Source organism: Boleophthalmus pectinirostris, unplaced genomic scaffold (assembly GCF_026225935.1).
Source record: "Boleophthalmus pectinirostris isolate CB_2022bp ecotype Guang Dong unplaced genomic scaffold, ASM2622593v1 HiC_scaffold_10, whole genome shotgun sequence".
NCBI classification, from domain to species: Eukaryota; Metazoa; Chordata; class Actinopteri; order Gobiiformes; family Gobiidae; genus Boleophthalmus; species Boleophthalmus pectinirostris.
In genome coordinates, this window is record NW_026570971.1 from 9,276,091 (window position 1) to 9,288,511 (window position 12,421).

The following is a 12,421-nucleotide window of genomic DNA, read 5'->3' on the forward strand; positions in this document are numbered from 1 at the left end:
GAGGAGGACTGGAACCAAGGAACCAAGGAACCGAGGAGGACTGGAACCAAGGAACCAAGGAACCGAGGAGGACTGGAACCAAGGAACCAAGGAACCGAGGAGGACTGGAACCAAGGAACCGGAACGAGGAGGACTGGAACCGAGAACCGAGGAGGACTGGAACCAAGGAACCGAGGAACCGAGGAGGACTGGAACCAAGGAACCGAGAACCGAGGACTGGAACCAAGGAACGAGGAACGAGGAGGACTGGGAACCGAGGAGGACTGAACCAAGGGGAACCGAGGGAGGAACCGAGAGGACTGGAACCAAGAAGAGAGACTGAGACGAGGAGGACTGGGGCCGAGGAACCGAGGAGGACTGGAACCAAGGAACCGAGGAGGACTGGAACCGAGGAACCGAGGAGGACTGGAACCAAGGAACCGAGGAGGCGCCTGAGTAGACCATCGGTTAACCTCAAGAGAAAGAAGAGAAAGAACCAACAGAGCTCTGCACCCCACGGGGCTCAGTGCAGCTGTTACCCGAGTGCACTTTGCAGACACTCTTACGGGCTGGGGTACTCCCTCTCCCTGGTTCAGACCTGGTTCAGACCTGGTTCAGACCTGGTTCAGACCTGGTTCAGACCTGGTTCAGACCTGGTTCAGACCTGGTTCTGTAGGTGATTATGAATGACGTTAATGTTAATAACATGATTCTGCATCATTTTGATAAAAAAAAAAAAAAACCAAACATCAAATATTACAGATTTTTACTGGGCCGGCGCCTTTGTTTGTACGAATACGTGATACGGGATGCATCATGTCACGAATCGCGTGCGCCCCTTAAAAATCCCCACTACATCACCGGATCTATCAATAAAAGCTTGTGGTTTGGTGCTTTGTTTAGGTGTGAAGTGTGCCATGTAACCTTTTCACAACTTTCGCATTATGTTCTCGCTGGTCTGCTCCCCTCCCTCTCTCCTCCCTCCCTCCTCCTCCTCTTCCTTCTTATTGTCCTCTTCATGTTTTATTAGCCCGGTGCTCTGTTATTCTTAGCCAAGCAGGATGTTTATAGGAACCCTGTGTAGAAATATGACGGGCAAGGCCTCTGTTTATCTCCATTCTCCACTCCTCCGCTCAGGTCTAGTATCTCTTTGTTTTTTCCCCCTTTAGCGATGGAATTTCTGGAATATTATCTCATTTTGTAGTGTTTTTAGGATTGCGTTAATACTACTTTAGCTTCACATCTCTTGTTTTCGTCTGTTTAAACCACACATCTGGCAGATTTTGAGTTCCTTAATCCGAGCGTATCCTCCTTAACCTTCTTTTGTATTTTTAGATATCCTGGTATTGTCTCGAAATATGTCTGTGGTGTTCTGGACTGTGCTGGAAAGGTCACGGTGCGCGCAAAGTTCTTGTTTTTATAGCCTTCAGAGTCCAAATAAATCTTGCTAAATATTTTTGAAAGTGTCGGAAAGGTCAAAAGTTTGGACACAACATCTCATTCAAGGTCTTGTATTTGTACTAGTTTCTGCATTTGGTATACATACAGAAGACATCAAATATATGAAGAAACAGAATTATGTAGCCAAGAAAAAAAGTAAATAACTCTTTTTTTTTTTTTTTCAAATCCTCAAATTAGCCACCCTTTGCTTTGTCAAAAAAAAATTATTTGGAATTATGTAGTAAAGAAGGTAAAATATCTTATAATTGGGGGTGTTCGAAAATATCAAAATGGCAATATATCGTATCTTTTAATGTACTTATACAGTATCAATACCATGGGCTGCTGTATCGATATATCGTCAAGAGTATATTTTGGTATATTTTACTCAATCATTTTGTTACAACGCTACGATTTTGTTGCTTGTTTAGTTGAATGAAACTTGTTTATGCAACACATTTGACATTTTCACACAGTTTTGAGGATTAAAATGTTTGTTAAACCACTTCTTGTGCAAAGTGAATACAAAACACGAAGACTCTTAGTATCACAGCCATGATTTAGCCTTTTTTTTTTTTTTTATTGTATCATATCAGCAACTTCTAACTTATAATACATATATTTGATGCCTTTCTTGTATATGCAAAATAGGAATGTATAAATATCCAGTTCTCTCTGATTATCGTGAAAATATATATAATCTCACGGTCCGATATTTCTTGCAATATATTATGTAGGTTAACAAAATTGTGAATGTGCGACTTTTCTCTCGTCATAATCCAAATAATTAAGATTTATAAGTGCTTCATAATCGTTATTTTGACGTGGATTGGACTGAAACAGCACAAAGCATCATGGTCTATGTAGTTCCCTGTTTTTTAGCTATTGGTGCACCAAAACAATTAATTTAAGCAAAGAGACTTGTAATGCGATATATTGTGATGGTCCATGATATTATTGTGAGACTTTTTGATAAGAAATTTCATTTGTTACCTCCGTAATACACGTAATATATTAGTTTGAATGGGTCAAGTCCAGGAATCTGCGTCTCCCTAAAGCAGAACATTGGAGTTTTTATTTTATTAACATTGAGAGTGGGAAGATCATTTCAATTTGTCGTATGGAAATTTGACTTTATGAATTAAATTGAATGTCTTTCCTCCAATTAAAATTATAATATTTCTTACTTTATTACCTCATTAGTCTTTTTAAACAATGAAGTTGCCGTGTTCAAAGGCACAAGGACAAACCAGACCAGTTTATTTTAAATGTTTTGAGGTGATCCAAAGTTATTCCTCACTTTCTGTACCTTTATGCATTCGGAAGGTCCTAATTTTTCACAGTGAGGAGTTTATAAGCACTTTCCACAACTTTCAGAGACCAGAGCGGAGTTTTGAGTCACAATAACGCTGGCAATGACTAGAATGCTAACTGTGCACTTCCTGAATCTCAAGACGGTACAAAAGCTTTAGAATTAAGTGCAGAGAGCGAACAGCAGCAGTTTCATTTTGACACTGCTGCTTTTGTAATACGTCTGTACTGAGGTAAAATTTGCTCAAATACATCACTACATGGGTTTGGGGTTCAATTCCTGGTTGGGATTATTTATGATTAGATACCACCACAACCACCACTAATCTAACCTGCAGGTGGGTTGGTGGTTTGTAGGTTCAGATATTTTCAGAATTAACCTATTTCCGTTCTACAATAGGCCTTTTTTCTTTTTTTTGCAATTTGTGTGCTGCGAACTAAAAGATGCATCAGTTTTGTGGGCTGCTCGATTATGGAAAAAATCATTATCACAGTTATTTTGGTCAATATTGAAATCACGATTATTCAAACTATTATTTTTTTTAGTTACACGATGCTTTTATTCAGCATTTCTCTCAAAAAAAACACTTCGTTGTTGATAATTTACACAAAACCTTCAAATTGAAAATAAATATGGGCTACAAATATACATACAAATAAACATAAAATGAATAAAATACACTTTGAACATGAAATAAAGCATAGAAAAACATAAATGCACCCAAAAATATATATCCAGCTGTTCTACAATCTATATTTAAAAAATAAAATAAATGTACTTATTGGGGATGTAACAATAACTATCGTGATATCGAATCATCAAAAGTCTCTCAATAATATCGTGGGCTGTCACAATATATCGAATCACAGGGTTCCTTTGCTTAAATGCATCGTTTTATAGCAGCAACAGGTTATAAACATCGGGAACTACATATCCCATGATTCATTTCAGTGCAAACAACATGAAGAGATATGGTTTTACTTGAAGTCTTGGGATTATGACGGAAATAATTCACGCCAAAATCTTGTCGAAGTATTTTAAAAGCAAAAAAGTGTTCCATCTACAATTATATCGCAATAAATATCATACCGTGACATGCATATTGTAATAATATTGTATGAAGAGATTTGGATATTCTTATTTATCCATCCCTATTTATATAAAAAAATCTCAAAATAAACTAGGTTAAGCTTTACTTGTTTATAGGAGTGTGCAAAAATATCAGAATATCCATATATCGTATCGTTTAATGTGATGATACAGTATCGATATCGTGGGCTACTGTATCGATATATCACCAAGAGTATTTTTAGGTGTGTTTTACTAAATTATTTTGTTACAGAGCTACAGTTTTGTTGCTTGTGGAGTCAAAGGAAACTCATTTGATATTTTGACTGTTTTGATGATTAAAATGTTTGTGTTTCGTATGAACTTTGCACAAGAAATGGTTTAACAAAGACTTTTAGTATCACAGCCATGATTTAGCCTTTATTTTTTTATTGAACCATATCGAATCAATTTGAAATATATCATATCGAATCGAAAGTGCACTGTATCGAGGTATGTATCGTTATCGGCAACTTCTTAATGATACCCAGCCCTACTTGTTTAAACTCCTATTATAAGTTTGGAGATCGTTTGACATTCTAATCTAAATCATGATTAAAATTTCATTTAAGTGCAGTGTTGTTTTATTTTCTTGCAGTTGCATGTGCTTGTACATTTCTTTCTGTTTTTAGCTGTTTTTTCCATTTCTCCAAAAGGCCATGTCCCTGAAGATTTTTGGTCCAGACTGGGCTGCAGGACAAAACAATGCTCGCCCTGACCGCCGCAGTAATGGTTAGCTTCAGAATGGCAGGGCGCTCCAATGAGTTACAGAGGGACGTAAACAGTCAGCGCTCTCTCCATAAGAAGCCCGAGCACTTTCAAACATTTGGTGCAGTCTCCCCCCTCGCCGCGTGCCTTATGTTAATGCGTTACCTAATGGGCTTAGCGTGACGTGGCTGCCTCTGTTTACATAATCATAAGTCATCATTTTAAGAAGGACCCTGTGCAAGAATCGCTTATGTGTGACTAACGCTGCACAAGAAATACTTTTAGGGTAGTTATTTTTGACTAGTTAAACCGTTATTTCTATTATTAAAACAGTGGGATACTTTTAGTTTGTTTACGTTTGCATCTGTTTGAGTTTCTTTTTCCTTTTCGTGCCCTGGTTCATTTTTGTTTTGTTAAAATTTCAAAACTATTACATAAAAAAATAGATTGCGAAAACAAAGGTGCACTGCGTCATCTGCTTGTCGTCTTGGAGCTGTTTTTGCTTTGTCTAGAAACTTCCACGGTAGAGATCGAACCTTTCTATCTCAAGAAAGACGACCACAGGCTGCATTAAAGGTCAGATCTGTGGAGAGGCAATCCTATTCAGAGAGAATTACTGAACGGTAGAAACACCCGTAATGAATAAAAGCTCGATAGATGTGTTTAGGGCTGCTCGATTATTTTGGTCAATATTGAAATCGGGATTATTTTTTTAGTTACATGATGCAGTTATTCAGCATTTCTCGCTGTCAAAAAAAAAAAAAAAAAAACACTTGATGATTTTTTTTTTTTTTTTTTTTTTAAGTCCAAGAAACTGCATCATCGTCTAAACGAAAGGCACTTCTGATAAAAATATTTTCTTGTTTTCTCATATAAACAGGCCCCCAAATGAAGAAAACTGGGACATTTTCTCATTTTTCCTAGATTTTGTCAGACTTACTACCGCGAACAGAACCCAATCAGAAGTTGTTCTCGCATGTTTCCAAACATCTTCCTGGTAACGTAAGCGTGAATAGAGACAATTTGTCAGCTGGACAAAAGTAGGTTTTTTGATATTTACGTTTTGCAGCTCATCCAAGCTGCTTCTTCAGTTCTGGTTAGATGCTGGTAGGCCGGTTTCACTTCGTAGAAACCGTCTGACCTTGCAGCATTAGGATTCATTCACTTAATGGTAGGCAGGTACTTTTTTTTCATTTAACCAATCGCTGCCAGTTGGTGTGACGTATGTAATGCACCGCTAACGGGGCTAACTGGTATATTAAGCTTTTCCCAAATCCCGTACGAAGAAGGACAATAACGTCTTTCCCCTTGATAAAATTCACCAAACATTCTCTTTGTTCCGGCTTTAAATCCTCGATCTCTGGAATCCTTGCCAACACAGAATATATGTCTCTTCGCTGATTGGCTGGTGCTCGAACTCGCACTTCCGGGGTTTTTGCGAACTGTCTAGTGTATTCTGATTCCTGACCTAGTCGCTGGAGAGAAATGAAATTGAGCCGAGACGCTAGGTGGGCACTGCCTTGTATAAAACACTGAAACTATTCTGAAACTAACACCCTGATTGTTAACTATTTTTGCTCGTTAGCTCAGTTTACTTTCATATAACACATTTTAGACGCTGGGAAATTTTCAATAGTTCTGATATAGCTCTGTGTTTTTTATTGTTTTTTTTTCCAGTAGGTCTATCGATACTTGTTCAAATGAGTATGTATCTACTTTGAACATTTCAGTTTCAGTATTAATCCCTGTAGATATCTCTTTAATACCCTGAGCAGTGCATACCTCACCTACTCACCTACATTGCAACAATTTTTGGCATATTTTTAGCCCGCTACAATGGCGCTCCAGCCCGCGATAAATGCATTCACATTCCATCTCCAAAGTGGGTCAAAAAGCCACCGCGCAACTGTACCGTGTGAGAGCGAAAAGGCCGATATGACTAGGCTCGAGCTGTTCTTTGTCCTTTAAAAGTCACTTAGCTCACACATAGCGCACCAGCCTGCAGCCACTGACCAAAATGCCCTTTACTTTAAATAGCTCTCGTGAGAAGGCCCGCGAGCTTCTCCTCTCAAAACATGGGACTGCTTCTTTTTTTTTTTTTTTTTTTTTTTTTTCCCTCCAGATAATAATTCTCAAAAGTGGATGCGTCGGACGTGGATAAACAGTGGTCTAAAATGGAAAGTTTGATGGAACGGAGAACATGACGGTCGAACATCACAGCACGCCCCCCAGCGCTCTCCAAATGACTGATGGCCTGAAGAGCTCGAGCATTAGAGCTATTAGCAGCCCGTGTGTGCGGAAAAGGCTAGAAAGATTGTGGTCGCGTAGAAAGAGAAAGCAAAGATCCTGAGCAGTTTTTTTCATTTTGACTATTGATACTCTGCAGTGACATCGCTCTGGGGGGGATCTACCTGCACAGTGCACACTTTAGCAAAGGAATTTTTTCAAAAGAAAGTTTTTAACAAATCTCAAGACAATAATACAAAATGTGTATTAAAGTTTTTTGGTGGGAGTCTCTCTGGATATGCAACTGTATGACATTAAACAGCTCTACCTTACATTACATTTATTCAGTTACAGGTGGTTTTATAGCTCAAAAATACCTAGAAAAACAGGTATTCTGACTGTGAGCGGGTCGTCTCTCCACAGATCTGACCCGTGCCCGTGTTTGGCTGATGGGACATCAACAGCTTTCATAAAGGTCGGATTTTGTAGGATTTTTGTGTATTCTTACAATATGAACTTACAACTTTTTCAGTATGAACGTTGAAGCACCTAAAAGTTAACTTCATAAGAGTTAGCCTAGCTCCGCTCTTGCAGCTCACGCTCTCACCAAATCAGAACTGCATGTTTTCAACGTCACACGTTGGGCAGCACTGGGCCAAAAATCAGCAAGTAAATGCAGAATTAAAAATCTCTTTTGGGCCCATCCGCCAATGAGCAGAGACCATTTGAAAATAATATGACGCCATTTTTGATTTTTTATTTTTTTTTTTTTTTAATTTGGTTTTTATTTCGAGTTTTTGCCAAGAGAGAAACTATAATCATACGTAGTACATATACATTGTAAACAACAGAAAACCACATTTCTCGAAAAGGAGTGGGAAGAAGAAAAACTTATATTAACCCACCCCTCTTCATGACGGTTTCAAAAAATTATGTCTGTTTTGTACACTGATCACAGAACTTTACAAATATTTTCATATAGCAAAATAAAATGCATCTTGAAATAATAAATTATTATCTTGGATTCATCTTCCAGATGTTGTTGTAGCTATATGGATCTGACTTGTAACTTGGTCTGGTTTGGTCTCCATGAAGATAGAAAGGTTTACATTTCAGATAAAGCAATGACATCTCCATGAAGAAAAGCATTTAACAGACCCTCCACCAGAAAAGTTACGCAGTGCACATTTTAAACAACACATTTTCAGGAGTCAGTCAATATGAGCGTTCGTCATGTTTTGATTTTCAACAAAAAGGTGAGAGGGACTTGTTTAAACACAGTCGGCTCATCTTTTGTAGTTCCAACCAAGTCAGCTTTTTCTGGTCAGATTGTGTTATAATAAAGCTCAGATTAAATCTAACTTGAGTAACCGAGCTTCAGACAGAGTTGTGCTTTCAGTTAGCATCACCCCCACAGGGAATATTGTTTACATCAGCGGCAACATATCTCTAGATTTAGTTGCAGTTGTCGCCTGACTGGTTTTAACATTTGCGGTTTTTACATTTGCATATCTCAGTACATGGAGTGCAATTGCTTGAAATAGATCATGTGATATTTGTGGAAATAAACTATAAACCTAAAGCCACACTACATAACTTTTTAGCCAATAAACAGATTAAAAGCATGTTTTTTTTTCCACATGGTTATGTTTCTAGCACTGAAATTTACTTTACTTTACTCTGAGCAGGCTTGCATCTCCTTAAACCAAACGAAAAGTGACCTTCTCCAGCTTGGTTCGATGAAAATTCAGTTCTTTTGCCGAGAATGTTTATCAATACGGTTTTAACTTTTTATTGCTGTGGAATCGGGACACCCACCACCTCCAGAAAGTTGCACACTGTTGCTTTTAAACTAAACTGAAATAAATTTGCAATGTATTCCATGTTTTTTATCTCTGGGTCTGTTTGCACGAGAACACGTGCGGGTAAAAACGACAAATATTTTATCGGAAGTGCCTTTCGTTTAGACGTTGACAGCAATTTTGGGGCTTAAAAACGCAAAAATCATATTAACTCTGGAGGGTGGTTTCAGATTTTTGCGTATTTAAGTCAAGTTTTTCCCCACAAGCGTAATAGTTGGATCTCTGTGTAATAAGTCAACTGTGTTTTAATGTCATTTTCCGTCCCTACACTTGTATTTGTTAATATTGGAGTTGGGAAACTTGAACTCAATGTATCGAAAAAGCTGGATCCGTGCATGCCTACCAAGAATCCTAATCGCAACACTTGTGCGGCCCTACTTAAAACTCTTGCTCTCTTACAGTGGAATATTGTCGCCTCTCTCTGGAACTGCTGTTGTGAGCCTCATCATTTTGGTCTTAAAATGTTCATATTGACCTGCTCTACATGATTCAGGTGTTTTTATTTCGCCATCTTGTCCACTTGGCTCCAAATTTGCTCCTGTAACCTCTAGCATCGTGAGCTTCCTTTGAGTGGAGTCGAACACTGTGGGTGACGCCGCACTCACTTAGTCCACTTCTTTAGACCGTCTACGCTTAAAACCGAGGATTAACCTAAAATGAGGACTACAAATGTGCATGAAATCTGCATTCAGATTTGCAGAGGTGAAAGCAAATGCCAGAAAACTATACTGGCTCGTCCAAATCTAGGATACGGTATGATTAGTGCGCAATAATCTCGGAAAGATCTTGAGTAAGGGTCTCAGGAGTACCTTGCTGCAGGAATTAGTCTAACCAGGGCACCCCAAATCCCACCCATGCACGGCGTAAACAAGCAAACTGCACGTAGAATGGAAAGGTAGAAAGAAACCAGAACCTTCTTGGTGTAGGGTGACCAGATTTTCAAAATTCTAAACTGGGACACACCGGGGTTTGGATGGTTGCTACAAATAAAATTGTGAAAAGAGCGTGTAAGATTGTGCGTTCTCGTGTAAATCATCATCTGAGGAACTTCTGTCACTGCATTATTTTTATTTTTATTTTTTTTTGCTTTATGATCATTTGCAAACAGTTTTCTGTATTTTGGCTAAATAAATGACAATTTATGCTCCTATTTACTGTTGTCAGGAACCAGATTAATAAAAAAAATTGTGACTGCCCTGTTTTAGTCTTAGTTTAGTCCTGATTTAGACCTAGTTTAGATAAAATCTGTCAAAAAATAGGGACATTTCTTGTATAAAACTGGGGCAAATCACTGGTTTTGAATAAATCTGCTGGGACAGGGGGACACAGGGCTCAAAACTAAGACTCTCCTGAGTAAAAAGGGATGTCCGGTCACCCTATCTTAATATGAGGTGAAAGTGCTAACTACAAACACAACACAAAGCTAAAATATAAAAATAGGTCAGTCACAGTACATACAAGAGTCAGATTTGTCTCATTGGATTGCCGCTGAGTTGCTAACCAGCCGATAAGTGCCTCTTCAGCAGTGACAATGACACCTATGCCCTGCGATGCTTATGCAACCATAGAGCCGTATTCATTACAACCTTCAGAACGGCTCCTTCTGTAGCACGAACCGAAACAGCAGGGAACAATAGGGCAAAAATATAATGTAACAACCCTGCCAATCTGAGGTGATTTGTATTTTAGACTGATTGTGTCGTTGGAATATTAGAGTTCAGATACAGATACTCTAGTTTTAATTGTGCGCCGATACTAGTGCAATGATGTGATTTACAGAATTTATTTCCTTTTTAAAGTAAGACAAAAATGATCCAAAAGTGTTGTGTATCTGTTACTTATCCTTTTAACTACAGAACAGCTTTGAAAATACAATATGCAACACTCAGACCTTGAGCTTATTGTATTGTTTTTTTTTTTTTCCATATAGTAGCAGCCAAAACACGATCAGACAGTTTGCATCAATTTCATCCTTTTGAAAGTTTAATCCAAAATCACTTCATTTGTCTCCAAGGGACAATTTAAGCCCATGGTTAATAAAATACAATGCTAACAGAAGTCTCATCTCAACAGGCAGAGGAACCAGGTCCAGTGTCAGGACAGTTTGAGGTTACGTTTATAGGATGACTGTCTGAACAGAAGACGCAAAAGTGGTGTTTAGTCTTCATTTTTTTTAATTCCATGCATATGGTGACGCAAAACTGGTCAGATCTGCTCAATTCGCGAACGCGTTTACGTCACAGACATCACCTAGCGTCACCACCGAGCCGCCTGGCATGCATACCCAATCGAATTCCACACACTTTTGCGTCACCGTATGCACGCAGATTTCCTCCCGAAAACGCTCGTCTAAACGCGGAATAAAAAGCGAAGATACAACGCCACTTTTCCGTCTTCTGTTCAGACCGTCATCAAATAAACGTAGCCTAAAAGTTCAAACATTGAGACGTTCCAGGCCTAAGTCGGCTTGTAAATAATCTTACATCCACTTAAAGGCCCAAACAGGGAATTATCTTAACTGATATCATGGAACTGAAATGTGATCCATCAAATTTTTCAGTATTTGTTGTTCTTTGATACCAGTATTGTTATCAGTGTGCATTTGAACCCAATTCTCCTTGGTTTAAAGTGCACATTATCAAAAACCCTGAGGTATAAACAATTGAGAGAAGACTGAAATCTGAACTGCTGAAGTAATACAAGAATCTCTTGCGTTTCAGAGTTTGTTTGTTGAGGTTTGACGACGGGCACAACAAGATTTTTCTGTGAAGACTGGATATTTTGTTTGCAGAGAACATGCTATTATCTAAATCAATGCGGCCTTTGTGAACCGATAATTGCGCCAACTCAAATAGTGTTTTCACAGCGTTTGTACAGTCGATTCATAACTACTGTATTGATTGTGTAGTCCATTTTATGCTGGTTTAGACCTCGAATAGTCCTGGTTTAGATCTGTTGGTATGCAGTGTGGACCACGGGTGTGCATTAGGATGATTTGTAGTGTCATAGTTCTGACAGTGTTATTCTCTTGTCCTCCACAGCCCAGTGTTTGTGCCCTGCTCAGACATGACTGAGGTGATGATCAGCAGCACCCCCATGGACGACATCCGGCTGAGCCCCGGCAAAGACAGGCTCTCCTACCAGGTACACAAACACACGCATACAAAAGGACAGTGTCTCCAGGTACAAGCACAAACTTACACCTGGATCACAGGCCTGGTCCGATGTACAATGATTTTTCCATCAAAGAATTACGATCGAGGTGTAGTGGTGTCCTAGACAGGCTGCCGCTACCTGGTGCCTCCGCCCAATTTCATTTTCTTCCAGCGAGTAGCTCAGGAATCGGAATACACTAGACGGTTTGCAAGAACCCCAATCAGCGAAGAGCTGTGAAGCCATGACGTCAAACTCAAGTACCTGTCTGGGTCCCTTTTGTGGTACAGCACAACACTAAACAAAGCGGTCGAGATGGATGTAGATGAAGACAGACATTCTGTGTTGGCAACTATTCCTGAGATCGAGGATTTAAAGCCTAAACGAAGAGAATGTTTGAATTTTATCAAGGGGAAAGACGTTATTGCCCTATTTCCTACGGGATTTGGCGTATTATATACATTACGACTAAATAGCAGCGATTGGTTAAATAAAAACAGTACCCACCTACCGTCGAGCAAACGAATCATAATGCAGCGAGGTCAAACAGTTTCCAGATCCCAATAACACATCAGGAGAAGCTGATACATACTCCGATTCTCACTGCATGTAATACTGCAGTTTGATTTGCATT

General features: G+C 39.0%; 1 protein-coding gene across 1 annotated transcript in view; it reads left to right on the forward strand.

Moving 5' to 3' along the window:
- Nucleotides 1-12,421, forward strand: part of LOC110153644 (LBH regulator of WNT signaling pathway) — a 35,303-nt gene that overhangs the window by 11,838 nt on the left and 11,044 nt on the right. The window contains exon 2 of the mRNA XM_020917553.2: nucleotides 11,676-11,778. Within this exon, the coding sequence (XP_020773212.1) occupies nucleotides 11,676-11,778 (103 nt within the window). The remainder of the gene's footprint in view (nucleotides 1-11,675; nucleotides 11,779-12,421) is intronic.